Source organism: Macaca fascicularis, chromosome 10, assembly GCF_037993035.2.
Source record: "Macaca fascicularis isolate 582-1 chromosome 10, T2T-MFA8v1.1".
NCBI lineage: Eukaryota > Metazoa > Chordata > Mammalia > Primates > Cercopithecidae > Macaca > Macaca fascicularis.
In genome coordinates this window covers 88,981,476-89,007,720 of record NC_088384.1, presented here as the reverse complement: position 1 = coordinate 89,007,720, position 26,245 = coordinate 88,981,476, and the positions used below count along the sequence as shown (strand labels likewise).

At 51.9% G+C, this 26,245-nt stretch overlaps 1 protein-coding gene across 1 annotated transcript in view; it reads right to left on the bottom strand.

The window, feature by feature from the left end:
- EFCAB8 (EF-hand calcium binding domain 8) overlaps positions 1–26,245 on the bottom strand; it is a 99,003-nt gene that overhangs the window by 41,735 nt on the left and 31,023 nt on the right. The window contains exons 8-18 of the mRNA XM_015457927.4: positions 25,402–25,526; positions 22,317–22,390; positions 20,338–20,468; positions 12,645–12,712; positions 12,298–12,449; positions 10,891–11,028; positions 9,384–9,494; positions 7,304–7,531; positions 6,139–6,209; positions 1,549–1,753; positions 479–691 (exon numbers count right to left, since the gene is read on the bottom strand). Of these exons, the coding sequence (XP_015313413.3) occupies positions 479–691; positions 1,549–1,753; positions 6,139–6,209; positions 7,304–7,531; positions 9,384–9,494; positions 10,891–11,028; positions 12,298–12,449; positions 12,645–12,712; positions 20,338–20,468; positions 22,317–22,390; positions 25,402–25,526 (1,516 nt within the window). The remainder of the gene's footprint in view (positions 1–478; positions 692–1,548; positions 1,754–6,138; positions 6,210–7,303; positions 7,532–9,383; positions 9,495–10,890; positions 11,029–12,297; positions 12,450–12,644; positions 12,713–20,337; positions 20,469–22,316; positions 22,391–25,401; positions 25,527–26,245) is intronic.

Here is a 26,245-nt window from a genome sequence, read left to right as displayed (position 1 = left end):
GGTCCTGGGGCAGAGATGAGGCTCAGAGGAGGAGGAAAGTGGTTTGTCTGTATCTGGGTCTCAGACTCTTGCAGCCTGGTCTCCGAGCAGGTGAGGCCCCCATGGCTCCCTCTGCCCCTGGGCCAAGGTCAGGTGACTTGCGCTTGAGGACTGAGAATGCAGTCCAGGATCTAACTTCCAATTTTAGGTTTCCAGGGTTGTGTTCTCTTTGGGTTCTGCCTTTCAGCTTTCAGACTTTTAGGCCTGGTATTAGCCATGCCCTGGAAAGGGACCTAGCCCCAGCTCCGGGTTAGACACAGTGGGACTAAAACCAGAGGGTGCCCTGCCCAGGCCCACAATGTTCGAAACAAGTGAGTTTAGGGACCTAAAGGCACTCTGGAAAAAGTACATCCCAATAAGAAAATACACACACAGCAGGTGTGTGAATGCTGGCAGCTGGAAAGTGAGGGTAGCCTTCTGGTTGGGCTCTTGCTCCCACCTTCCGGGACTCAGGCCTGACTGGCTCCTTGTCTCTCCAGCGCCTCATCACTGGGGGAGCCGACACCAGGCTCCGCCTCAGGTTGGTATTGGCCGCAGACTTGGGGCTGAGACTGCAGAGCTTCCTGGGGGTCTTGTATGCCCACTTCTCCCGCTCCACACAGGGTCTGATGGGCCCGTGGCTCTCAGGCAGGCAGTTGTTCACATCTTTCACCTGTACCAAGGAGAAAGCAGCCCCTAAGGCATTGCAATGTCCTAGAGGTAAATTCTGGGCTGCCCCAGATCAATGCCAACACCACAGGGCCCTCCGGCCCCCCAGGGCTTGCTTCCCAGAAACCTAGCCCCCTTAAAAGCATCAGACCAGAGCTTCTAACCCCATTCCTGGCCAGCTGCAATGCCCTGAGTACCCACAGGCAAGACACTGCTCCCATGAGGAACTCAGTCTCCTCATCTGTAAAATGGACAGTAGTTTCCAAATATTTTTGAGGCTTTCTTTAATCTCAAGGGAAGCTCCTCCGAAGCATAAAATAGACAAAAAGCTGACCTATTCTGGGGGAAACCCCAACAACCAGAGCCCCCCTGCAGTAGCTCCGAAGCATCTCTCTCCAACACATTTGGAAAACCACTGGATGAGGCGGCCCCTAAGGTCCCTTCCTGCTTTGATCTGCTGAGATATGGGAATTTGGAGACTGTATAGGTTTCCTAAGTCCCTACTGGGGAGCCCAGAGTGGTAATGTGTAGTAGCAATGGGAAAGGAGTGAGTAATCTACTAAAGATGGCAGGACCAGCACTGCCAGCCTCTGAAGTCAGACTGCCTGGGTTTGGATCTACTCCTTGGCTGTGTGACCTTAGGCAAGGTGCTTAACCTCCCTGTGCCTCCACTTTCTCATCTGTCCAATGAGGATAATTACAGAAACTAACCACCTACGTAACCAAGCTCCCCACCCCCTCCAGAACAAGTTGCCGTTATTCCTCCTGCTTCCCAGGGTGCTCCCCACCTTCCCTGCCCCACAGGATTCTGGTTCACAGCTGAGAGAAGGGTGGGAGGAGAGTGTGCTTCTGTTAACATACCCTCTTGGGCTGCAAGGGCAAGGGACTCCTAGAGGCATTGAAGTTGAAGATGGGCTTGAGTGTGCCGGTGTTCCAGAAGAGGATGTCCCCACTGTAGGAGGAGGTCCCGAGGAACTGGTTCTGGTACTTGGCCATGCTCAGGATGTCCTCCGTGTGGTAGGTCTGCCAGTGGTAGCATAAGAGCACCGGCTTGGTCTTGTGGAACCTGTGCACATGGCCAGAGGCAGGAGGGCTGAGAGCTCAGCCTTTAATGCTCCATCCACTGGGGAAGCACTGGAGCCTTGAGGATTCTGGGAGCCGACTCAGAGGAGGATACTCCTAGGTGTCAGGGCTAGGCTGAGGCCATGCCCCATTGACCTCATTTACTAAGCGCTTACTACGTGCCTTCTGCAAAGGCCCTGTCGTAGGGGCTTTACATAAACTAATCCTACGGATAATGAATGCGTAACACACCCCCAGTCAGACAACTAGGTAAGGATTAAGGTTTAAAGGGGGGGGAACAGTGGCCTTACAGGGGTCTCTAAAAAGAAAGGGATCTTGAACATAGTGTTCCTTCTGCCTGGAATACTCATCCTATCCTAAAGACTTCACAGAGACCCTTCCTTCTCACGCTTCAGATTGCACTCCAGCCACCACACCTTCACCGAGACTTTCCTGACCACCGCCCCCAAGAAGAAATCAGGTTTCCACGCATTCAACCCTCATAGAAACTCCTACTTTTCCATGGCACTTAATATACTTTATAATTATAAATGAAAGTATTAATATTTGATTAGTACCTGCCTTCTTGATATAGACTGAACATTCATATTCTCCAAAAATTTATGTTAAAACCTAATCCTCAATGTGAGAATATTCACAGGTGTGGCCTTTGGAAGGTTATTAGGATAGATGGGCAAAACCCTCACAAATGGAATCAGTGCCTTCATAAAAGAGGTCCTAAGCTAGGCATGGCGGCTCATGCCTATAATCCCAGCACTTTGAGGGGCCAAGGAAGGAGAATTGTTTGAGGCCAGGAGTTCAAGACCAGCCTGGGCAACAGAGCAAGACCACATCTCTACAAAAAAAAATTTTAATTAGCCAGGCATAGTGACACACACTTGTAGTCCTAGCTATTCAGGAGGCTGAGGCAGAAGGATCACTTGAGCCCAGGAGTTCAAGGCTGCAGTGAGCTGTAATTATGCCACTGCACTCCAGCCTGGGCAATAGAGCAAGATCCTGTCTCTCAAAAAAATAAAACAAAAATAAGAGGCTCAAAGAGATCCCTTGTCCTCTTTACCATGTAAGAAAATGGCCATCTATGAACCAGGAAGTGGCCCTCAGCAGTCACTGAATTTGCCAGTGCTTTGATCTAAGAATTTCCTTCAGAACTGTAAGAAATAATTTTCTGTTGTTATACGCCACCTACTCTATGGTATTCTGTTATAACAGCCTGAGTGAATGAAGACAGAAAATGGTAACAAATACCTAAAAATGTCAGAAGTGGTTTTAGAACCAGGTAATGTCAGCTAGGCAGGGTGGCTCACGCCTGTAATCCCAGCACTTTGGGAACTGAGACAGGTGGATCACTTGAGGCCAGGAGTTCAAGACCAGCTTGGCCAACATGACGAAACCCTGTCTCTACTAAAAATACAAAAAATTAGCCAGCTGTGGTGGCACACACTTATAATCCCAGCTACCTGGGAGGCTGAAGCACGAGAATCACTTGAACCTGGGAGGTGGAGGTTGTAGTGAGCCAAGACTGCACTACTGCACTCCAGCCTGGGCCATAAAGCAAGACTCTGTCTTTAAAAAAAAAAAAAAAAAAAGTAGGTAATAGGTAGAGGATGGAAGGTCCATGCTAGAAAAAGCCTGCATTGCTATGCATAGACCATTAAGGGTGATTTCAGTGAGGGCCTAGAAAGAAAAGAGGACAGATGCAGAGAAAGCCTCAGTATTCTTAAGAGAATACCTAAGTAATCCTGAACAGAATTTTGGTAGAAATATGGATGTTAAAGACCATTCTGGTGAAGTCTTGACAGAAATGAGAAACGTTATTGGAAACTAGAGGAAAGGTCCTACTTGTTACAAAATGGCAAAGAACTTGGCTGAATCATATTTGTGTTCTAGTGTTTTGAGGCAGGTAGAACTTGCAAGATAAGAAATTGGATATTTCACTGAGGAAATTTCTATGTAACATAATGAAGGAGTTGCCTGGTTCCTCCTGACAACTTATAATAAAATGCAACAAGAGAGAAATGGTTTAAAAACCAAACTGTTAATCAAAAAGGAAGCAGAATCCAGGAGCACATGCCTGTAACCCAGTACTTTGGGAGGCCAAGACAGGAGGATTGCTTGAAGCCAGGAGTTTAAGACCACCTTGGGTAACATAGCAAGACCCCATATCTATAAAAAAAATTTTTTTAATTAGCCAGGCATGGTGGTATGTGCCTGTAGTCCTAGCTACCCTGGAGGCTGGGGTGGGAGGAGCTGAGGCTGCTGTGAGCTATAACTGCATGACTACACTCCAGCCTGGGTGACAGGGTGAGACCCCATGTCTTTAAAAAAAAAAAAAAAAAAAAAAAAGGAAGCAGAACTTAAAAGATTCATCCTATCCATATAGAAAGGAATGAGAAAGCCTGTTCAGGACAGAACATTGATATGGTTTGGCTCTGTGTCCCCACCCAAACCTCATCTTGAATTGTAATCCCTATATGTCGAGGGAGGGACCTGGTAGGAGGTGAATGGATCATGGGGGCAGTTTCCCTCATGCTGTTCTCGTGATAGTGAGTGAGTTCTCACAAGATCTGATGGTTTAAAAGTGGCAGTTTCCCTTGCAGTCTCTCCTGCCACCATGTAAAATGTGCCTTGCTTCCCCTTCACTATGATTGTAAGTCTCCTGAGGCCCCCTCCTAGCCATGCAGAACTGTGAGTCAATTAAACCTTTTTTCTTCATAAATTACCCAGTCTCAGGCATTCTTTATAGCAGTGTGAAAACAAACTAATACAATCATTAAAGACATAGCCAAGCACTGTTTGATGAGATTAGTATGGATCAGCCAACCCAACAGAAGCCAGTGCTGTTCTCCAAGACAATGAAAGAATGACCCTGAAGGCAATTCAGAAATCGTTAGGACTGTCCCTCCCATCACCAGAGAGTACAAGGGCCCTGGGGGCAGAATGGTTTCAAGGGAATGGCCACCAGTGCCCATGGGACCACAGTACACTTTACCATCATCGCCTAACTTCACAGGCTCCATTCTTCATGCTCCTTGACCACTCTAGGTGTGGCTCCTGTGGACCATGGTACAGCATGGGTTGCACTCAGCAGAGCTGGGAGGACATGGCTGCCTCCACTACCTAGATTTCAAAGGACAGGGCCTCCCAGCAGAGCCACAGCCTTGGAATTGCAGCCCCACAGGGCCAGGGGGCTCATGCGGGGAAGTGCCACAGGGGCAGGGCCCAGGCATAGAGCCACCAGGGGGGCAAGGCTCCCCAAATCTGTAGGTGTAGGGCTGCCCAGAGTCTTAGGGTTCTGATCACCTGCCTGGCAAAGCTGCAGGGGCAGAACTGCCACCCCAGCAGTCCTGAAGGGCAGGGCAGCAAGCCGAAGAGGATTATCTTTGAGATTTAAGGTCTACTAGTATTTGCCCCGATGGATTTTTGACTTGCTCAGGACCTGTCCCTCCTTTCTCCTTTCCTCTCTCTCCCTTGTATCTATCCTATGCCTGTCCCACCATTCTATTTTGGAAGTACGTAGCATGTTAGTATCACAGGTTCACAGCTAGAGGGGAATCCGCTTCAGAATGAATTGTACCTTGAGACTCACCCATATTTTATTTAGGTGATATTTAGATGATATTTTGGACTTAGACGTTAAAGTTGATACTGGAACAAATTAAGACTTTGGGGGCTACTGGGATGAAATGAATATATTTTGCATGAGAGAAGGACATGAATTTTGGGAAGTCAGGGATGGAATGCCAGAGATTGAATTTTGGTCCCAAAATTCATATACTGAAACCTAATCCCCAAGGTGAGCATATTTGGAGGTGGGGCCTTGGGAGGTGATGAGGTCATGAAAATGGAGCCCTCATGAATGGGATTAGTGCCCTTATAAAGGACACCCCAGAGAGATTTCTTACCCCTTCCACCATGTAAGCTTACAGTAAGAAGACAGCTGTCTATGAATCAGGAAGTGGGCCCTCACCAGGCAGCAAATCTGCTGGCACCTTGTCTGGAACTTCCCCATCTCCAGAACTCTGATAAATAAATTTATGTTGTTTATAAGCAACTCAGTCTATGATATTCTGTTACAGCAGCCCGAATGGACTAAGACATTCCCCCACTGAACTAGATACTCCAAGAGGATAAAGACTCCAACATTCTTGTTTATACCCATCCCAGGCACCTAGCAAAAGGCCAAGAATATATTAGCCTCAATGAATAATGAATGAATGGATGGATGAGCAGATGAAGCAACAGTCATTAACCACCACTAACTTCCTGCATGGTGTTCCAACCACCAGGAAAGCTCGGAATGGAGGAACCCATCTGAAGAGAGAACACGCAGCTACTGGGACCTACTCACCATGCATGCTTTCTACTCACAGAAAATGCGTGATTCTCTTACTCCATCCTGTCACATAGAACACTTTGTTCATATGGATAATCCCACTAATCTGTTGAAAATGAAAGAAAACAGAATTAGAAAACTTCTCAGAGAAAATGGCTCTGGGCCCTAAATGCCTTCCTAAAGGTGCCAGCAAGAAGTCAAACCTCTCAATGATGATGAGAATCGCCTACAGTTGATACCACCATGTATTTTTCATCATGCGCTCACATCCTATTCCCTCATTTGATGGACTTAGGGTAGGCAGATAGGATAGGCATCCACGTCCATTTTTCAGAGAGAATAGCTGGGAAATGGGCAAGTGACCTGGCTAAGGTCAAGTCATTACTGAGTGATAGGATCTGGAGCAGTACTCAACCCCTGGCGTCTTGGCTAAGTACACTTTCTTTTCTTTTCTTTTCTTTTTTTTTAAGATGGAGTTTCACTCTTGCAGCCCAGGCTGGAGTGCAATGGCGCGATCTCGGCTCACTGCAGCCTCCACCTCCCAGTTTGTCCTGCCGCAGCTTCCTGAGTAGCTGGGATTACAGGCAGCCACCACCACGCCTGGCTAATTTTTTTTTTTTTTTGTATTTTTAGTAGAGATGGGGGTTTCACCATATTAGCCAGGCTGGTCTCGAACTCCTGGCTTCAGGTGATCCCCCTGCCTCGACCTCCCAAAGTGCTGAGATTACAGGCATGAGCCACTGCCTGGCCAGCTAAGTACACATTCTGAGTTGGTTAAAGGTCTGTGTCACAAAAGTTAGGGTGGAAATGCTGGCTTTGTCCTATGCCACTCCCATGGACCGGCCCTATAATAATACTGTCAGGCATTTCCCAAATACGGGTGACCATGGGTGGCTGTGAATTAACTGATGCCACTGCTAGAAATGCAATCCAAAGCTCCAGTATGAGGAATGAGAAGTGCTAGCAAATTTAAAGAGCAACAGTAGCTAACCTTAGTGGAAACCCATTAGTCCAGGCACTGTTAGCTGTCTTCATTTCATGCCTGAGACACAGAGGCTCCGGGAGGTTTGAAGCCAGGCCACCTGACTATGATGAACACCCTTTCAGAGAGGTCCAAAAATAGTGCATCCCAGGGTCACAAGAGCTGTGCTTTGCTTCCCAAGAGGCTGTCCCTGGCTCTAGTTAACAAGCAAGACTGACCTCCAGCTGGTCCGGATTGGGAAAGGTCAACAGGCATTTGCCAATGTTGTAGTTCCACATCTTCATTGTGCCATCCCGCAAACCTGTGAGCAGGCACCGCTCTGACTCATCCAGGGCCATGGCGGTCAGCTCCACGTGCTGGCCCCCAGACACAGAGAACTCCATCGTCTTCCTGCCCGTCACAACCTCCCACACACTCACGATGCCGCGCAGGCAGCCACTCACCACCTGTGGAGAGCACACAGCTGGGGGCTGCTGGAGAGGCTGGGGACTCCACTCCCAAGGGTGGTCTCTAGCCTGCCTTGGCCCCTCCCCTCCACCCACTGAAAAAACGGACGTTCAGGGCCCCCTGCTATAGCATAAGCCACTCTTGACAACAGGACCTCCTCTGCCCTGTATCACAGGGCAGTGCAAACTGGAACATTTGGTGAAGACCTGTTAACTCAGAAATGGCACTTACCAGGATCTAGCCAAAGAAAATAATCCCTATGTGGAAAAGACATTACTGAAGCAACATTAATCGTGACCACCCCGTCAAAAAAATAAGAAATAAACTAACTGCTCCTAAGTAGGGAAATGTTGAGAATAAGGATGGTCATGCCACTCAATGAAACATTTTGCCACCATGACCATTGTTATAATGCAAGAATAGCAGGTGAGGCCGGGTGCAGTGGCTCATGCCTGTAATCCTAAAACTTTAGGAGGCCGAGGTGGGTGGATCACTTGAGGTCAGAAGTTTGAGACCAGCCTGGCCAACATGCTGAAACCCTGTCTCTACTAAAAATACAAAAATTAGCCGGGGGTGGTGGTGCATGCCTGTAAGCCCAGCTACTTGGGGGGCTGAGGCAGGAGAATCACTTGAACCCAGGAGGCAGAGGTTGCAGTGAGCCGAGATCCCACTGCACTCCAGCCTGGGCAACAGAGCAAGACCCTGGCAAAAAAAAAAAAAAAAAGTAGCCGGTGAGGTGGTTTTGGACCAACCCTCCCTAATGAGAACATCTAGAAAAGCTGAAAAATTTTTTTTTTTTTTTTTTTTGAGACGGAGTCTCGCTCTGTCGCCCAGGCTGGAGTGCAGTGGCCGGATCTCAGCTCACTGCAAGCTCCGCCTCCCGGGTTTACGCCATTCTCATGCCTCAGCCTCCCAAGTAGCTGGGACTACAGGCGCCCGCCACCTCGCCCGGCTAGTTTTTTGTATTTTTTTTTAGTAGAGATAGGGTTTCACCGTGTTAGCCAGGGTGGGTTTCACCATGTTAGCCAGGGTGGTCTCGATCCCCTGACCTTGTGATCTGCCCGTCTTGGCCTCCCAAAGTGCTGGGATTACAGGCTTGAGCCACCGCGCCCGGCCTTTTTTTTTTTTAATTCTAAAGAAACTTTTTTAAGGTACTGAAGAGCCTAAGCCCTAAGGCAGTGAGAGATGGTGGTGGCAGGAGCCAGGATGGGAGAGAAGCCCAGAATGGGGGGCTCCAAGCTTGTACACCCAATGCAGCGCCCCTGTCCAGAGCCTGGGCCAGACAAGAGGCCCCAGTGGGTGGGAGTGAGCAGAGGGCCTCAGGCAGCAGCCCCTCCTGTCCTCACACCTCAGAAGCAACTCCTCATGCCCAGCTGCCCTGTCCAACCCAGAGACTCCACGCAGGACCAAGGTGCTGCCTGCGCCTGGGCCTCCCTCCCTTCCTACAATGAATAAAGCCAAGTTATGGCTTCCCTGGAAAGAGATGCCCAAGAACAGCACCCACTCTGGGAACCTAGGAAAGCGCCCCACAACTAGCCCTCCGTCTCACACTCCATGGAAAGAAGGCCCGGTCCAGAGCCGACCCAAGGCGCTCTGCCAAGGGCATGAGGCTCAGGAGAGTTAGGCGAGCCCATGGCTAATGGATGGAGCTCCGAGCTGATCCCACGCCAGCCCATCTGCAGAGCTGCTTTCTGTGTCTATCCCACCGCCCCAGCACCACCATCAAGGCTGTAAGAGTTCCCAGTGTGCCATGGGAGCTGACTACAGACCCAGGCACACAGGGAGGTCTGGTCCTCTCCTGTGTCACCTGGTGTTCCTACCAGCCTCAGAGGCGAGCCCTGGGCCACTCACCTGCTTAAAGATCTTGCTGTAGAGGACAGCACACAGGGGTGAGCAATGAGTGGTCCTCTTCCTTGCTTTGATAGGCCCCTGGGCCTCTAAGTACCCTTTTAGGATCCCAATCTGTAGGTGAGGAAAGGGCAGAGAGCTCGTCTGTCAGAAGGGCTCTGCTCACAATGATGGGCCGCCGGGAAAACCTTCCAATAAATCACAACATCAAGACATCCTGACTACACGCAGGCCTGATTCCAGCAGACTCCAGGTTCCTCAGCAGGCCTGCAGATACCCCCACCCTACTCCGTGGCTCCCGCTCCCCGGGACTGAGCCTCCCAAACCCTAGTGTTCCTAGAACCCCAAATTCCAAGTCCAAGGTCCCTTTCACCTTATAACTTCTGAGAAGCTGAAGCCTCGATCAGATGTTCCCTCCGGGAAGCCCTCCCTGCCTCCCCGTTGCTAAGGATTCCTCTGTGTTCCAGAAAGCACTTAGCACACAACTCTACCATAACACACAGCACTTTCTACTGAAATTACCTGTTTTTCTTCTACCCTGTGGGTTCCTAGAGAGATGGGACAGTATCTTTGTCATATATTCTCAGTTCACGACAAAAGGCAGGGGGTTGATAAGGTTTGGTGATCTGAAATGAACTTCAAAGGCCTATTTAATTCAACAAATGCTGACCACCTGTCTGGCACTCAGCAAGGAGATAAAGGAACCCATGACCTTCCTTCTCAAGAAAACTGCCGTCTATGGGAGAGCTAGCCAAGTTCATAAGGATGACAAATGTATCACCAGCCAGGGTGGTTCAGCCCACAGAGCATGGGAGGCCTTCGTGGAGCTCAAGCACCGTGGCCCCCACGTCTCCTTTCTGGACTTCTGCTCCCATTTATGGGCTGTGGCTCAGCCTTGCAGCTCCCCAAGCCTCCATCTTATTGTGGGCGCCCTTACCCCCATCCTCCACAGGAAGCCCCTCGTGCTTGTCCCAATCTTTCCTGTCCTCCAGGGTCAGTACAGACCTCGCAGGGGTTCCAGCTGAGTCCTGAGTCACAGATGGCCTTCCTCTCTGTGACTCAGTTTCCCCCAGGGTCTCTCCTGCAGAGACGCTGCTCAGATGTGGCCCCTGTTTCCCAGAGTTCATGACTTAGCAGGAAAAACAGTCATGTAATAGTGACAGGACAGAGTTATGAGGCTCGTGACTGAGAGAAGGAACGGGGCCAAGAAAACATGGAAGAAGGGCTCCTAACAGGCCTGAGGTTCAGGGTGGCTCCCAGAGGAAGAAGCTGAGTGGGGACAGAGCAGACAGCAGCAGCAGCTGCAGAGACAGTGACAGGCTGGAGGCCTAGAAACAGGATTTCAGGAAATCCCAAGACATGGCCCCTCACAGGCCAGGCCACAGAGTCCAGCCACTTCAGCAGTCCCAGGAGGGACAGGACGCGGCCACCCCTTGGGTGTCTCATGGGATTCAGACCCTGGCCCTCTACCTGTGGCCTCGACCCCACTCCCTCCTGGGACAGCACTCACTGAGTAGGTGCTGCAGATGAGGGTATTGTCCTTCTCGAAGAAGTAGGCACTGGTGATGGGGCAGTTTCCCAGGGCAAAAAACTTCCCGCAGAAGGACTGGAGGCATATGTAGTCCAGCATGTCCCACACACGAATATTCTGGGGGATGGGAAATAGGCAAGAGGCTGAGCATGGGTGCTCGGGATGTAGCTGGCTCCTGAAGCCTTGGGGGTGCCTCCGGCGGACAAGCCCAGGGCACATCGTCCGTCCAAGCACTTCCAACACACACACATGGTGTTGGCACCGTCACACCCAGCAGCAGAGAGGCTACTCTTGTGCTCAGATAACCCAAGCACACAGTGAGTGAGGGCCGGGCACAGCTCCACCCCCCAGCCTGCCCCCAGGCCTCCACCCTGCTGGAGCAGCTGAATTCACTGGCTGGGCACAAAAGCCAAGCCAGGCAGCACATGCTGGCCCCAGGCCCTCCCTTGCTGCCACTCCAGCCTGGGACACAGTCCGACAGTGGCTACCAACATAGTTGCCACAGTGACCTGCCTGTCCCCAGAGGAGCCCCTCCCATTCCTCCCAGGTGAAGGAACCTTCCCTAGAGGGCCCCACAGAAGTCCTTCCAAGACCCTCACTTCTTGGAGGCATCCTCTGCCCGTGGCTGACTGGGGACCTCAGGGAGCCCGTCCCTGTCCCCATGCCCCCAGACTCAGACCCTTCATCAGAGGCGATGATCCCAGCTCCCAGGGCTTCTGGGAAAATTCCAGACAGGAGGGTGTGTGGATATGTTGGAGAGGGTGGTCTGGGTGACCCTGAGGGCCCTGACAATTCATCTCCAGAGTCCCAGAAAACATAACCTGTCCCCTAAAGGAGGGCCCCAAGCACTGCAGGACCACAGCCCAGCAGACTGGGCAGTATCCTGAGCCTACAGCTGCAGAGGAGCACAGTGGCAGGTCCCGAGTGGGAGCCCTGGCATGTGGGAAAGGCCAAGCCCGGCCCTGATGACCAGGCAGCTGAGGAGGGGTCACTAGAGCAGCTGAGAGGTGAAGATCGAGGGCAGGGCAGCACAGGCAAACGGCTGCCATGCATTGCACAACTCCCCTGCGCCGGATGCTGCACTGCTGTTTTGCTGCTGGTTCTCTAAACTACTCAACAGCCCATTCTTTGGATGGGGAGACTGAGGCTCAGAAAAGGGAAGGACTTGCCAGGGTCACAAAGTAAGAAGCCAGGCTGTGCTACCTAGGAACCCAGCTCTGGGGACATGCTCAGAGGCTCATGGCCACCCTCGTCTTCCTTCCACCTGAGGCCCCCTCCTAGGCCTTTGGCCAGATGTGGGGCTGTGGGCAGGGAGGTCATGCCATTCCTCTGGCTAATGTGTTTCCCTGAGGAACAGAAGGAGTCGGGCGGACTGTCGGGGCAGACCTTGTCCTTGGAGACACTGATGAGGATGCTGCTGTTCCTGCTGTCCACGAGGATGTGTGTCACTGAGGTCTGGTGTCCCTTCATCAGCCACACGGGCCTCTTTGAGACAAAGGGGTTCCACAGGCGGATGAAGGCATCGTAGCCACCAGTCACTGGGGTCAAGACGTGGGTGTCAATCCCAGGGGCCTCCACTGGGGACCTTCACCCACTGGTGAAGGTGGTGCCCAGAAGTGGGGACAAGAGCAGCAGGACCAGAAGCTGCGCAGCCCTCTCCTGAGCTCTGGTGGTCCCCCCATCCCCAGCAGCCCTCCCTCCAGCAGCTTCTGGGTGACATGAAGATGACTTACCCAGGAAGTTCCTCTCTGGGCAGTAATCAAAGCAAAGAATCCCTTTCCTTACATGCAGCACTGACAACCTACAATATCAAAGGAGTGAGGGCTGCAGGGCCGGGAGCAGTGGCCCTAAGAGAGCCTCTGAGACTGACCCTGGGGTGGGAGGAGCTGGAGGCAGAGCCTCCCAGGAGGTCTAGGGAGGAGTCACTACCTCTCCATTCTAGGAGAGGAGCAGCCCCAGAGACCACCCAGCATTCCCTCTGCCGCCAGGTCAGGGCTCAGCACCACAGGAAAAGCAGCAGCCTGGTCCCGACCCCAAACCAACAGCCCACAGGGCAGATGCCACTTTCCAGGTATAGACGGCTCCCAGGCAGGAGCTACTCCTGACATTTGTGAAGCATCTGGCATCATGCCAAGGGCAAGTTTGATTTTCACATCAACTGTACTGGGACAGGCATCTTCCCATCCATGATACAAATCAAGAAAAAAGCCGGGGAGGGCCACACTTGCCTTCCCCTAGCCTTCTCTCTGAAGCAGGCCATAGAACACTGATTCCACTGGTGCCCACTCTATACCTATACCTGGGGGAAAGGAATGTCCCTTTTTTTTTTTTTTTTTTTTGAGACAGAGTCTCATTCTGTCGCCCAGGCTGGAGTGCAGTAGTGCAATCTTGGCTCACTGCAACCTCCGCCTCCCAGGTTCAAGTGATTCTCCTCCCTCAGCCTCCCGAGTGGCTGGGACTACAGGTATCTGCCAGCACGCCTGGCTAATTTTTGTATTTTTAGTAGAGACGGGCTTTCACCATGTTGGCCAGGCGGGTCTGGAACTCCTGATCTCAGGTGAGCCGCCCACCATGGCCTCCCAAAGTGCTGGGATTACAGGCACGAGCCACTGAACCCAGCCAGAATGTCCTTATTTCTGAAGACACAGGGACACAGAGAGGGATCTGGACAAAGAGTTTACTGCCATCAGATGGTACTAGTCCAATCATCCTGCATGACTGTCCATTCTTCACCAAACTTCGCATAAAAATACACAGGCGTCCCTGTCTCTCTGTTTTTTTTCCCGGAAGGCTCCCATGTCACATGAAACGTAAATGTGCATGCTTTTCTCTTGTTCATCTGCCTTTTGTTATCAGGGTCTCAGCCATAAACCTTGCAATGGGTGAAGAAAAAATATTACTCCACCCACACAGGGGTCAGGATTCAGACCTAGGGTGGACACGGCAGGAGGTGACAGGAAGTTCAGTAAGCAGTGATCCAGGAGAGCAGAGGCTCATCAGGGCCAGGTGAGGCTCAGAGGGCCAGAGAGGCCCAGACAGGAGTTCCAGGAAGCCCAGGGCCCCGCAGCCCTCACAGGCCTGAGAGCCCCAGATGCTCTGTGCCTATGCCCATGCCCATGCCTCTCATCCACAACATCCTGCCCCGCCCCTTCCTTCTTCTACACTCTTCAAAACCCCATTCTGGCCGGGCACAGTGGCTCACACCTATAATCCCAGCACTTTGGGAGGCCAAGGCGGCCGGATCACCTGAGGTCAGAAGTTCCAGACCAGCCTGACCAACATGGTAAAACCTCATCTCTACTAAAAATACAAAAATTAGCCAGGCATGCTGGTATGTGCCTGTAATCCCAGCTACTCGGGAGGCTGAGGCAGGAGAATCGCTTGGACCTGGGAGGTGGAGATTGCAGTGAGCCAAGATTGCACCACTGCACTCCAGCCTGGGCGACAGAGAAAGACTCAGTACCCCCTGCCCCCACCCCGCAAAAAAAAACAAAAACAAAACAAAAAACAAAACAAAACAAAACTCTATTCAGGTGTGGTGGCTCACACCTGTAATTCCAGCACTTTAGGAGGCCGAGGGAGGAGGACTGCTTGAGCCCAGGAGTTCAAGACCAGCCTGAGCAACATAGTAAGCGCACGCCTCTACAAAAAATAAATTAGCTGGGCTTGGTGGCACGCACCTGTAGTCCCAAATACTTGCAAGGCTGAGGTGGGAGGATTGCTAGAACCCAGGAGGTTGAGGCTGCAGTAAGCTATGATCATGCCACTGCACTCCAGCCTGGGGGACAGGGCAAGAACCTGTCCACGAAAAACACAAAAAGACTCCATTCAGGCCAGACACGGTGGCTCATGCCTGTAATCCCAGCACTTTGGCAGGCCGAGGCAGGAGCATCCCTTGAGGTCAGGAGTTCAAGACCAGCCTGGGCAACACAGCCAGATCCCAACTATACAAAAAAATTAAAAATTAGCTGGGCGTGATGGTACACCTGCAGTCCCAGCTACTTATGAAGGTGAGGCAGGAGGATCGCTTGAGCCTGGGAGTTTGAGGTTACAGTGAGCTCCAGCCTGGGTGACAAAACAAGACCCTGCCTCAGGAAAAAAAAAAACCCAAAAACTCCATTCAAAGGCATCTGTAATAGGGCCCCCGGCCCCCCGACACAGCATGCCCTCCACTGAACTGACCCCTCACCCGGCTCCTCCACCACTCCCGGGGGACCTAAGCCAGGTGCCTGGGCGTCAACCTGGACATCATGGCTCCCATTATCCAGCCTGGCCCCAAGTCCTCCTTACCCATTTCCCTCCGCTCCCATGACCGCTGCTAGCCCAGGCCCCTGACTTTGCCGTATCAGCCTCCCAGCCAGTTCCTTCATCTCCAGCCTTGCTCCCCTTTAAATCATCTCTCCAGAGCCACAAGGATTCCTCTAAAAATCAAAGCTTCAAAGAGAACAGATGGCAGTACACACATTTCATTTATTGCCAAACAAGATATTCCTCCCTCCACAAGTAAATGTGCTGCCAAAAAATGTTCTGGAAAAATGGTCACTAGAATGTTAGTAGAAATTATTTCAGGCCGATTCACATATTCATCAACAAAGATTTCCTGGCTCCTACTCCCGCCAGGATTACCAGGGGCACAGACATGAGGCTTCTGCCACAGGGGGTTTTCCTTCTAGAGGGAAACAGCAGGAGTAAGTGGACACACCAAAGGGAGACGGACATTTACAAATCATGGCAAGTCCTGCAAGGGACATAAGCACATGGCTTTGACGGAGGACAACAGAAGGAGGCTCACTTCTGCCGGCCTCTCTGAGTAGGGTCCAGGGCTGCGGAGACCTGAAGGGTGAGAAGGAGTCGGCCCCAGGGAGCCCAGGGGAGGGGTGAGGCTTCAGTTGGAGGGAGCAGCCTGTGCAAGGCTGGTGTGGTGGGCACCAGGTGGGCCAGGAGGAGAGGGCATGAGAGGACATGGGAGAGGCGGGCAGGGCCGGATCCACAGCCCTGGCCAGGAGCCACCGAAGGCTCCATACAGGGCCCTGGCTGGATCAGATCTGTCAATGGCTGCGGGTCAGGGAACGTGGCCTGAGGGGACGCAGCGAGGCTGCTAAGAGGGCCACGGCAAGCAGTTCAGGTGGGATATGACGGTGGCTTCAACTAGGTGGTGGTGGCAGAAGTGAAGGAAGAGGGGACAGTGGGGGAGACTTCGGGGGTCAGTCCACACACTCAGCACCAGCTCCTGCCACCACACCCGCTCCATCAGATTTGCTCCTGGCTCGAACCATCTGAGAACTCGGGTGAGGCTGGCTGCAGGGAAGCCAGACCCTCAGGCCCACGCTGCCTTGGAGGCTGAGGCTGACTCCATAGGCAGAGGTTGGGGTGCCAATGCCAGGCCCCACCCGCAGAGGCTAAGAAGATGGCATTGCCAAAACGGGAGACCAGCAAGTGGTCAATGGTGCCACCTGCCGGCCTGTACATTGCACTGCATGCAGCCAAGAATGCATGGGTGTGCCACCACTCTCAGCTAATTTTTAAATTTTTTGTATAGATGGGATCTTGCTGTGTTGCCCAGGCCGGTCTTGAACTCCTGGCCTCAAGGGATCCTCCTGCCTTGGCCTCCCTAAGTGCTAGGATTACAGGCGTGAGCCACCGTGTCTGGCCCAAATGGAGTCTTTTGTCTTTTCTGAAGACAGGGTCTTAAGAGCTCTATCACCCAGGCTGAAGGAAGGGAGCATGTGTCTCTGTGTTTGTGTAAATATATTCTCTACCCTACCCCAAAAATACATCCCCAATCCCTTCATCCTATAACACAGCCCAGCTCCAGACCACCATCCTATACAGCCTCAACTATTGCAGTGGCCTCTTCACTGGCGTCCCCACTGCCACCTCTGCCCATGGACACTCTACCTGCAACATACAAGTCAGACCACACTAGTTCTCTGCCCAAAACCATCCCAGAACTGCACTTATATCTACTTCTGAATATTGTAAGAAGATACTCTGAGGTACTTAGGGAAATATTAATGTGGACTAACTACTAAGTGATATGAAAGAATTAATACTATTTTATCTCTTTTTGTGTGTGTTTGAAACTTTTTATAATGAAAATATTAATTTAAAATTAATTAATTTAAAAAACAAGGCTGGGCGCAGTGGCTCACGCCTGTAATCCCAGCACTTTGGGAGGCCAAGGCTGGTGAATCACAAGATCAAGAGATCAAGACCACCCCAAATGGTGAAACCCCGTCTCTACTAAATATACAAATATTAGCCGGGCATGATGGCACGTGCTTGTAATCCCAGCTACTCAGGAGGCTGAGGCAGGAGAATCTCTTGAACCCGGGAGGTGGAGATTGCAGTGAGCTGAGATCACACCACCGCACTGCAGCCTGGGTGTCGCAGCAAGACTCTGTCTCAATCTGTCAATCAATTACAAGAGCATACCACAGACAGCAGAGCTGTGCAAAGGCCCTGGGGCAGGAGCATGCCTGAGCCTGAAGGAGGCCAGTGGAGCTGAGTGGGCAGGTGGAGGCAGTGAGGTCAGGAAGGCAGCAGGCCCAGCCCACGGAAGCCCTCCTGGCCCTGGTGAGGTGACCCCCTGATATCCTCCTGCCACTGGGACTCAATAAAACAAGATCTGAATGAAACACATATCCACCAAGCTTGTCCAGCTCACGGCCCACGGGCCTCATGCAACCCAGGACAGCTCTGAATGTGGCCCAACACAAATTCATACACTTTCTTATAACATTATGAGATTTTTTTGTGATTTTTATTTAGCTCATCAGCTATTGTTAGTGTTAGTGTATTTTATGTGTGACTCAAGACAATTCTTCTTCCAGTGTGACCCAGGGAAGCCAAAAGATTGGCCACCCCTGCTATACACTAAGTGATATCACCACCAGTGCAGACAGATAGCCTCAGCAAACAACTCCAAGCAAACTCCCACCACAAGGCCCCATTCAAAGCACTGAACCCAAGACTGAAACTTCCCCTTCACATCAGACATTCCCGGAGGCCCCCTTTTCCAGCCTGCAGGGAGGTCCAGGACTTGTCTAGAAATGCACACAGTGCACTATTTGGTTAAAAAGGCCAGGCGCGGTGGCTCACGCCTGTAATCCCAGCACTTTGGGAAGCCGAGGTGGGCAAATCACAAAGTCAAGAGATTGAGACCATCCTGGCCAACATGGTGAAACCCCGTATCTACCAAAAATACAAAAATTAGCTGGGCATGGGGGCACACGCCTGTAGTCCCAGCTACTAAGGAGGCTGAGGCAGGAGAATCGCTTGAACCCAGGAGGCGGAGGTTACAGTGAGCTGAGATTGTGCCACTGCACTCCAGCCTGGTGACAGAGCAAGACTCCGTCTCAAAAACAAAAGAAAAAAAGGCATTGGACATATAATACAGGCCCAAGATAAAACTCCAGCTCAAGTGTCTGCTCTAAGACAGTCACTTCCCCTCCCTAAGCTTCGGGTTTCCCATCTGTAAAATGAGGAGTTGGACTAAATTAGCTTTATCATCTCAGGATTGAAATTTCCCCTGAAAAACAACCAGGACAGAAAGGGACAGACAGGGGTCTAAATGGCCCTCGGTCTCTGCCCCAACCCAACCCTGGCCTCACCCAGTCTTTCCCCAATACAGGCCTCAAATCTCCTGCTGTTCCCCAAAAAAGACTCTCCTGGGGCTCATTCTTCAGACTGTGCAGGAGCAAAATGTCACAGCCCCAAAGGCTCAATGAAAAATCTAGGGGCTGGAGGAAAACTATAGGGGCAAGAGCAACCCAGCAGGAAGACTCCACCAGAGAACATACCTGCCAGTTGATCTACCATAAACTGCACAGTAGAAGCCACACAGTAAAAGAACAGAAGTAGGCCAGGTGCAGTGGCTCACGCCTGTAATCCCAGCACTTTGGGAGGCCGAGGTGGGCCTATCACCTGAGGTCAGGAGTTCGAGACCAGCCTGACCAACATAGAGAAACCCTGTCTCAGGCCAGGTGCAGTGGCTCAAGCCTGTAATCCCAGCACTTTAGGAGGCTGAGACGGGTGGATCACGAGGTCAGGAGATCGAGACCATCCTGCCTCACACGGTGAAACCCCGTCTCTACTAAAAAAATACAAAAAAGTAGCCGGGCGAGGTGGCGGGCGCCTGTAGTCCCAGCTACTTGAGAGGCTGAGGCAGGAGAATGGCGTAAACCCGGGAGGCAGAGCTTGCAGTGAGCTGAGATCCGGCCACTGCACTCCAGCCTGGGCGACAGAGCGAGACTTCGTCTCAAAAAAAAAAAAGAGAAACCCTGTTTCTACTAAAAATGCAAAATTAGCCAGGCATGGTGGTGCATGCCTGTAATCCCAGCTACTTGGGAGGCTGAGGCAGAAGAATCGCTTGAACCCGGGAGGCGGAGGTTGTGGCAAGCCGAGATCGCACCATTGCACTCTAGCCTGGGCAACAAGAGCGAAACTCCATCACAAACAAACAAACAAACAAACAAAACAAAACAGAAGTGGTAGCTTCTGATAACTGTGTCAAGGAATGGGGATTGAATAAAGAGGGGGCCCCTCAGGACTCCAACCTTCTTTATAATGTTTTCATTTTTTACATGGACAATGCATTTAATACATTCTTGTGTGATTAACTGGTTTTTCTTTTGTTTTTTTTTTTTGAGACGGAGTCTTGCTCTGTCGCCCAAGCTGGAGTGCAGTGGCGTAATCTCGGCTCACTGCAAGCTCCGCCTCCTGGGTTCGCGCCATTCTCCTGCCTCAGCCTCCAGAGTCGCTGGGACTACAGGTGCCCACCACCATGCCCAGCTAATTTTTTTTTTTTTTTTTTTTTTGGTATTTTTAGTAGAGATGGGGTTTCACCATGTTAGCCAGGATGGTCTCGATCTCCTGACCTTGTGATCCGCCCGCCTCAGCCTCCCAAAGTGCTGGGATTACAGGCGTGAGCCATCACACCTGGTGATTAACTGGTTTTTCAAAAGAAAAGAAAAAACCGCACTCTGGGGTAGAGGAATCTAGACTGAAGGAAACAGATTGGAACCATCTGCAAAGAACCAACGCTGCCAGTTACTGAACACATACCACAGAGGATTCCCTCACACAACCCTTGAAGAAGTGAGGTACACGCTTTCATACCCTTTCACAGATGAGGGAACTGAGGGTCACAGAGGAGGAAGTAACTCACAGTCATCCCTTCATTCAGAAAACATTTCACTGACTGCCACTCACTCTGTGCTGGCTTCTATGTTGAGCTTTGCATATAGATCGAGAGATAAAAGAGACTACTGTGTTCTCACTGTGCTGCTGGTGGCGATGCTGGAAAAACTAAACTCCAGAGTCCATACACCAACCACCATCTGCCACTGTCAGCCCCCACAGTCCACTCACCACCCCCCTTCCTTCCAACCCCACTGCCTTAGCCAGGAGAGAAGCACTTCTTACTTGGGTTTCTCAGAGGCTTTGGCTGGCAATACTGTCAGCACCAGAGAGGACTTCTCGACAGCTGAACAGGAGACCACCAGGTTCATCTGGGGGATGAACTTGACCTGCTGACACCAGTTGGGATGGAGAGCCTGGGAAGACAGTAGCAATGGTGAGAGACTCCACCCAAGGACAACTTTCCAGGCCCAGCCCCCAGAACACGACCAGGTGTTGGGACTGGAGGCGCCCAGATATCACGGAGTCTAATGCCCTTCTCCTCGCGATCACAAAGTGATGTGGCCCCGCAGTCCTGGCCCAGTTCCTAGGACCAGCACTGGCCATCACTTGTCACTGAAAATGTTTAAGAGCACACAAGCGTAGTTTCATTTTAAATCCTGTCAGTTAGAGGATGGGGAGGGTCAGGCCCATACTAATCATCTCCCGCGAGGGGAGAAAGGATGAATTCGAGTCTGTCCAGGCCACAGTCGAGTTATCCACATGGAGCCACCTCTACAGATGGGCTGTGCTCCTGGCCCACTGCCACCCTCCATGTTTGTCATACAGTGGACTGCTCACGGAAGCACAGAGGGCAAGAGAATGTTCATTTCACTGCAACTTGAGCCACAAAAGATGACACGCAGTCGAAGGGGCTGGCTGGGCTCTGAATTCTCTGGCCCCAGCTCTGTGACTTGGACCAGCGCTTGGCCTCCCAATCTAGAGATTTTCCTCTCCGGGACAAGATTGGAAAAGGCAGGTTGGAGACATTGGTTCATCAAATATTTCTTCAGTGCTTTCTACATGCAAGACCCTGAGCTGGGTTTTACACACACTGTCACCAAGCGTCTGTCACAATGAAGGCACTGAATTTAAGACACTTTGGGAGGCCAAGGTAGCTAGACCAGCCTGGGCAACATAGTGAGGCCCCGTCTCAAAAAAAGAATAAAAAGATTAGCTGGGTGTGGTACTTGTATTCCCAGCTACTCGGGGGCTGAGGTGGGAGGATCAGCCCGGGAGGTCAAGGCAGCAGTGAGCCATGATCACACCACTGCATGCCAGCCAGGGCAACAGAGTAAGGCCCTGACTCAAAAAAAAAAAAAAAAAAAAATAGTGCAGGCCTGTTGGACCACCCAGACCGCCCAGAGTGCGTCATTCATTCATTCATTCATTTGTGCAGCAAACGTATTGGGAGCCCACCAAGTGCAGGGTACTATTTTAGGCACTGGAGACAACCGAGAGCACAAAGTCCCTGCCCTCGAGGAGCCATCGATCTCGTGAAGGTGACAGCATGAGGAATCAATGGTCGGACCACACAAAGCTGGGAGCTGGGAAACACTGCGGTGAAGGGATGAAAGCAGAGGCGGGCACAGGGCTGTCCTAGGATGGCTGGTTGGGACCACAAGAAGTAGATAGGGGGAATACAGGTACCTTCGGGGAGAGCCCTGCAGCCTGAAGGCGCAGCACATGCCGAGGCACAGAGGCGGGAAGGGGCTGAGCGCATTCAGGGAACAGCAGAGGAGCCTGTGCCTCTGCAGGAGAGCAAATGGGGAGAAAGAAGGTTGAAAACAAGCCCAGAGCTTGCAAGCAGGGGCCAGATCACCTCATGTCCTGACAGCCGTGGTAAGGACTTGAGATTATGTTCCAAATGTGATGAGAAGCTACCAGGGTGACTCAACTGTATTTCTAACTCATCATTCCTCTGGCCCTGAATGGAGACAGTGCTGCATGAAGAAAGGAAGTGGGGAACCCAGCTAGAGGCCACTGCAGCCATCCAGGAGCGAGGCAGTGTTGGCCAGGACCAGGGCTTAGCCATGGCGGTGGTGAGAGGGGCATGGCCACACTGAGATGTGGTCTGCAGATGCAGCTGGCAGGATCCAACAGCTGCCACAATCTGTCTCCAGAGACTGAACCCAGGGAGTAAATCTACTTTTTGTATTTATTTTGAGTGGTGTGTGTGTACAGATAATTACCATTGTAACAGGCCAAGGAAAGAAACAACTCACCTTCAGCCGGTAGCTTCTATACAAAGAAGACTTCTCATTTAAGAGTTTCCGCATGGAAACTTTGATCCAGTGATCTGACAGGGGAAAAATCAAGGTCCACATCAGCAGCTTTCCCCCTTTGCTCGGCAAGCAAAGCCTCAAAAACGTCTTAAGTTGGCTTGCAACTCCAGTGCTTCTCAAAAGGCTTTTCCACCCAAACCCTCACTGGCGCCTCACTGTGTCCTGGTGAGCTCAGCGGAGTGCCCCCGCCCCAGGAAAAAGACTCAGGCAGATCAATGCTGCCTCGTAGAGTACCCCTGCCAGTGCATGGCAGAACTAGAACCAGACTTCAGGGCACCTCATGCTTCCTAGGTGCTGCAATCTAAACAAGCTGATTCTTTATTAAGGAGCTCCATCTTTGCTGGAGTGGAAAAGGAATTGAGACTCTAGGCTCTTTTTATTCTGACAAGTCATCACTTGGGAGTTCGCCATCATGCCTCAAACTACATGCACTCCTTGTCCAGAAAGCACAGGTTCCAAAAAGTAGAAGTTCCAGGTATGCATCATAAAATAAGCATGTCTGGGCCAAGCGCAGTGGCTCACACTTGTAATCTCAGCCCTTTAGGAGGCCAAGGTGGGAAGGTCACTTGAGGCCAGGAGTTAAGACACCAGCCTGGCCAGCATAGTGAAACCCTGTCTCTACAAAAATACAAAAATTAGCTGGGCATGGTGGCATACACCTGTAATCCCAGCTACTTAGGAGGCTGAGGTGGGAGAATCACTTGAACTCGAAAGGCGAAGGTGGCAGTGAGCCGAGATCGCATCATTGCACTCCAGCCTGGGCGACAGAGCAAGACTCTGCAAAAAAACAAAACAAAACAAAACAAAAACCAGCCTGGACAACACAGTGAGAACCCATCTCTACAAAAAAATCAAAAAAATTAAAAATTAGCCAGAAGTGGTGGTGGCGTGCTTGTGGTCCCAGCTACTTGGGAGGCTGAGGTGGGAGGATCACTTGAGCCCAAGAGATTAAAGCTGTAGTGAGCTATGATCATATCACTACACTCCAGCAACAGAGTATGACCTTGTCTCAAAATTTAAAAAAAAAAAAAACAAAAAAAACACACACACTTAAACAAAACAAGCCTGTCTAGAGGAATTCAGACACGCCAGGTGCAGCCCTCATGGAGCTTAGCATCTCCCGGCCGCTGAAACCATTCAAGGCCAGCAGTTGATGGATCCTCAGGGAAAGCAAAGCCAATCTGACACAGACGAGTGGAGCCAGCACTGTTAGGGACAAACATGGGTCCTCTGTCAGAGTAGTTTAAGGAGGCAGGTCGCAAATGCTGGAGCAGTCTAGGCTCAGGTTCCCTCCCAGGGATGGAGGAGGGAAGAGGCAGCAAGGATGGATCTGGGGGCTCATGCCAAGCATTGTACTGCTGCAAAGTCACCAGCCCCATCTTGCAAGGGCAGGAGGAAGCTTGCAAAGTAAGTCCCAGGGAGGGGTAGAAAGTTGCCCAAGACTGCCAGAGTGGGGCTGGTCGTGCATGCGCACAGGCAGGAGTCAGCTTTATGATGCGCTGTGGTTTAATCATCAGTTTACCTGCCTGTCTCTCCTACTAGGGCTGTGAAGGAGGGCAGGGAAGAAGTCATAGTCACTGTGCACTTACTAGGTGCCTAACGTTCCACGTTTCTTATACCAAAGCTATCAATGAAGTAGGGCCATCCCTATTTGAATAAGGGAACTGAGGCCAGAGAGGTTAAGCAATTGGCTCCAGGTCACACAGAGCTGGGGTGCATACCTGGGTCTGTCCATCTCCTCCCAAGTTCACATACTGGGCCCACCTCATCTTCATGTTTGTCCCCAGCCTTCAATCAGAACTTGGCATGGAAGGACTCCTGCCTAACATTCCAGTGTCATCTGCCTCCCTCAATATCCCATTCACCATGTGGCTCAAAGACCACCACAACCTCCCATGCTAGTTCCCAGGGTAGTACAGAGTGACTAGGCTCAAGCAGCTAAGTGGGCGGCTCAGGGCAGGGCAGGCCCCCGAGGCCGATGAGGCAAGCAGGGTGCCAGCCCACTGCTGTGTCCAGGACAGGATCTGGACACTGCCCCAACAAGCCTGCCAGGGGCCTGTTACCAAGGCCTGGGAACCCCTGGAGTGTCCTGCTTAGTAACTTTGGCTGGAAGAGGGGTCAGTGTCCCTGTATGGGGTCCCTGGTGGCCTGGGCCTCCTGGTGGATGTGAGGCAACCTGGAGAGGCAGCACTGTGCGTGCAAGGCTGGATTCTAGAGGCGCTCCAGTTCAGATGAGTTTCCTAGGCAGCCCTGAGCCGTGTCCTCTGAGGATCTAGCGACCTGGGCAGAACAGCTCCAGTGACTTCCTCCTGCGTTTAATCAGTGTGGGATGCAGCCCAGCAAAAGGCTAAAAGCACAGACTCCAAGGCAGGCGGCTGGACTTCAGACTTAGCCCCCGCTCACCGGGCAGGGGTGTGTGCAGGTGACCTCACCCTTTCTGCCTCTTATGGGCTGCAGCAGCGGCTCCTCCCTCCTGACAGTAGGGGCAGCTATGGGAGATGATGCACGCAAAGCGCTCAGCAAGGGGTGCTCTAGACTCTAGCAGCTGTGCCCACTCACCCACGCCAGCCAGCCAGTGCCCAGGCTCCACAGAGCCCACATCCAGGACAGCCCCTGCCCACCAAAGGCAGCACTAGAGCCAAGGAGAGCACATGCCTCCTCACCACCATCCGAGGAAGTTAGCATCAGCGCTGTCAACCAGGATCAGAGTGGATGAGGGACTTCCCCAGGGTCCCACCACTGGCATTGTGCTGGAGTGAGAAGCGTCCTGCACCCCCAGACCATACCCGCACAGCCTCCCATCCTCAGAGAGGCCGACCCCTCCCCAGCCCCCGTGGTCTTCTGCTGTCCCCCATCGCCTCTCCCTTTGTGCTGAGCTGCATGCATCCTGCGCTCAGAAGCAGATGCCTTCCCAGAGGCTCCAGAGCAGAGGCAGGGAGTGGGGGGCTCAGGGACCAGGATGGGCTCAGCACCCACGTCTAGGCCATGCCCAGGCCTCCGCCCCCTTCCCCAGCATCTTAGCTACCCCACTTGGAGGCCCTGGGGAGAATACGGGGGTTGAACAGCCCACTGGTCACGTTTTCGGAGGTGAAGACAATGACATTGCCTTTGGCGTCCCCATAGCAGAATACACCTCTATGATAGTCAGACCTGCAGAAAGATGGAGAGAAGAGGCTGTGTGGGCCGGGCGCGGTGGCTCACACCTGTAATCCCAGCACTCTGGGAGGCCAAGGCAGCTTAATCACCTGAGGTCAGAAGTTCGAGACCAGCCTGGCCAACATGGTGAAACCTCATCTCTACTAAAAATACAAAAATTAGCCAAACATGGTGGCAGGCACCTGCAATCCCAGCTACTCGGGAGGTAGAGGCTGTAGTGAGCTGAGATGGTGCCACTGCACTCCAGCCTGAGAGACAGAGCAAGACTCTGAGTCAAAAAAAAAAAGAAAAAAAAAAAAAGAGGCTGTGGAGCCTCCACTCCCTCCCTTGCCCCCCAATAGCCTCCCTTCTCCTTGGAAGCAAGGGCAGTTCCAACAAGACTTTCTGGCCTTGCCCAGACACCTGAGGAGCCAACAAACACAGGCAGACCAGGTCCAGCCCATCACTGAACCAGAATTCAATTTTTTTTTTCAACCAAAATAAATGAATCCCTAGTCCTCCAGCTGCCCTTTGTTAAGTCACCCCTCCCGATAGACTGTGATGTCCCCGGACTCCTCAGCCACAGCCAGACAAGCCTCTGCTGGGATTTGATGGCTGTCTTGAGTGGGGAAGTGACAATGACTCCAAGCTCTGAGTGACCATGAGAGTTGACTCTGAGAGAGAAGCAGCCTGGAGGGAGGAAGACACAGGGGCCTTGGAGCCAGAGGGGAGAT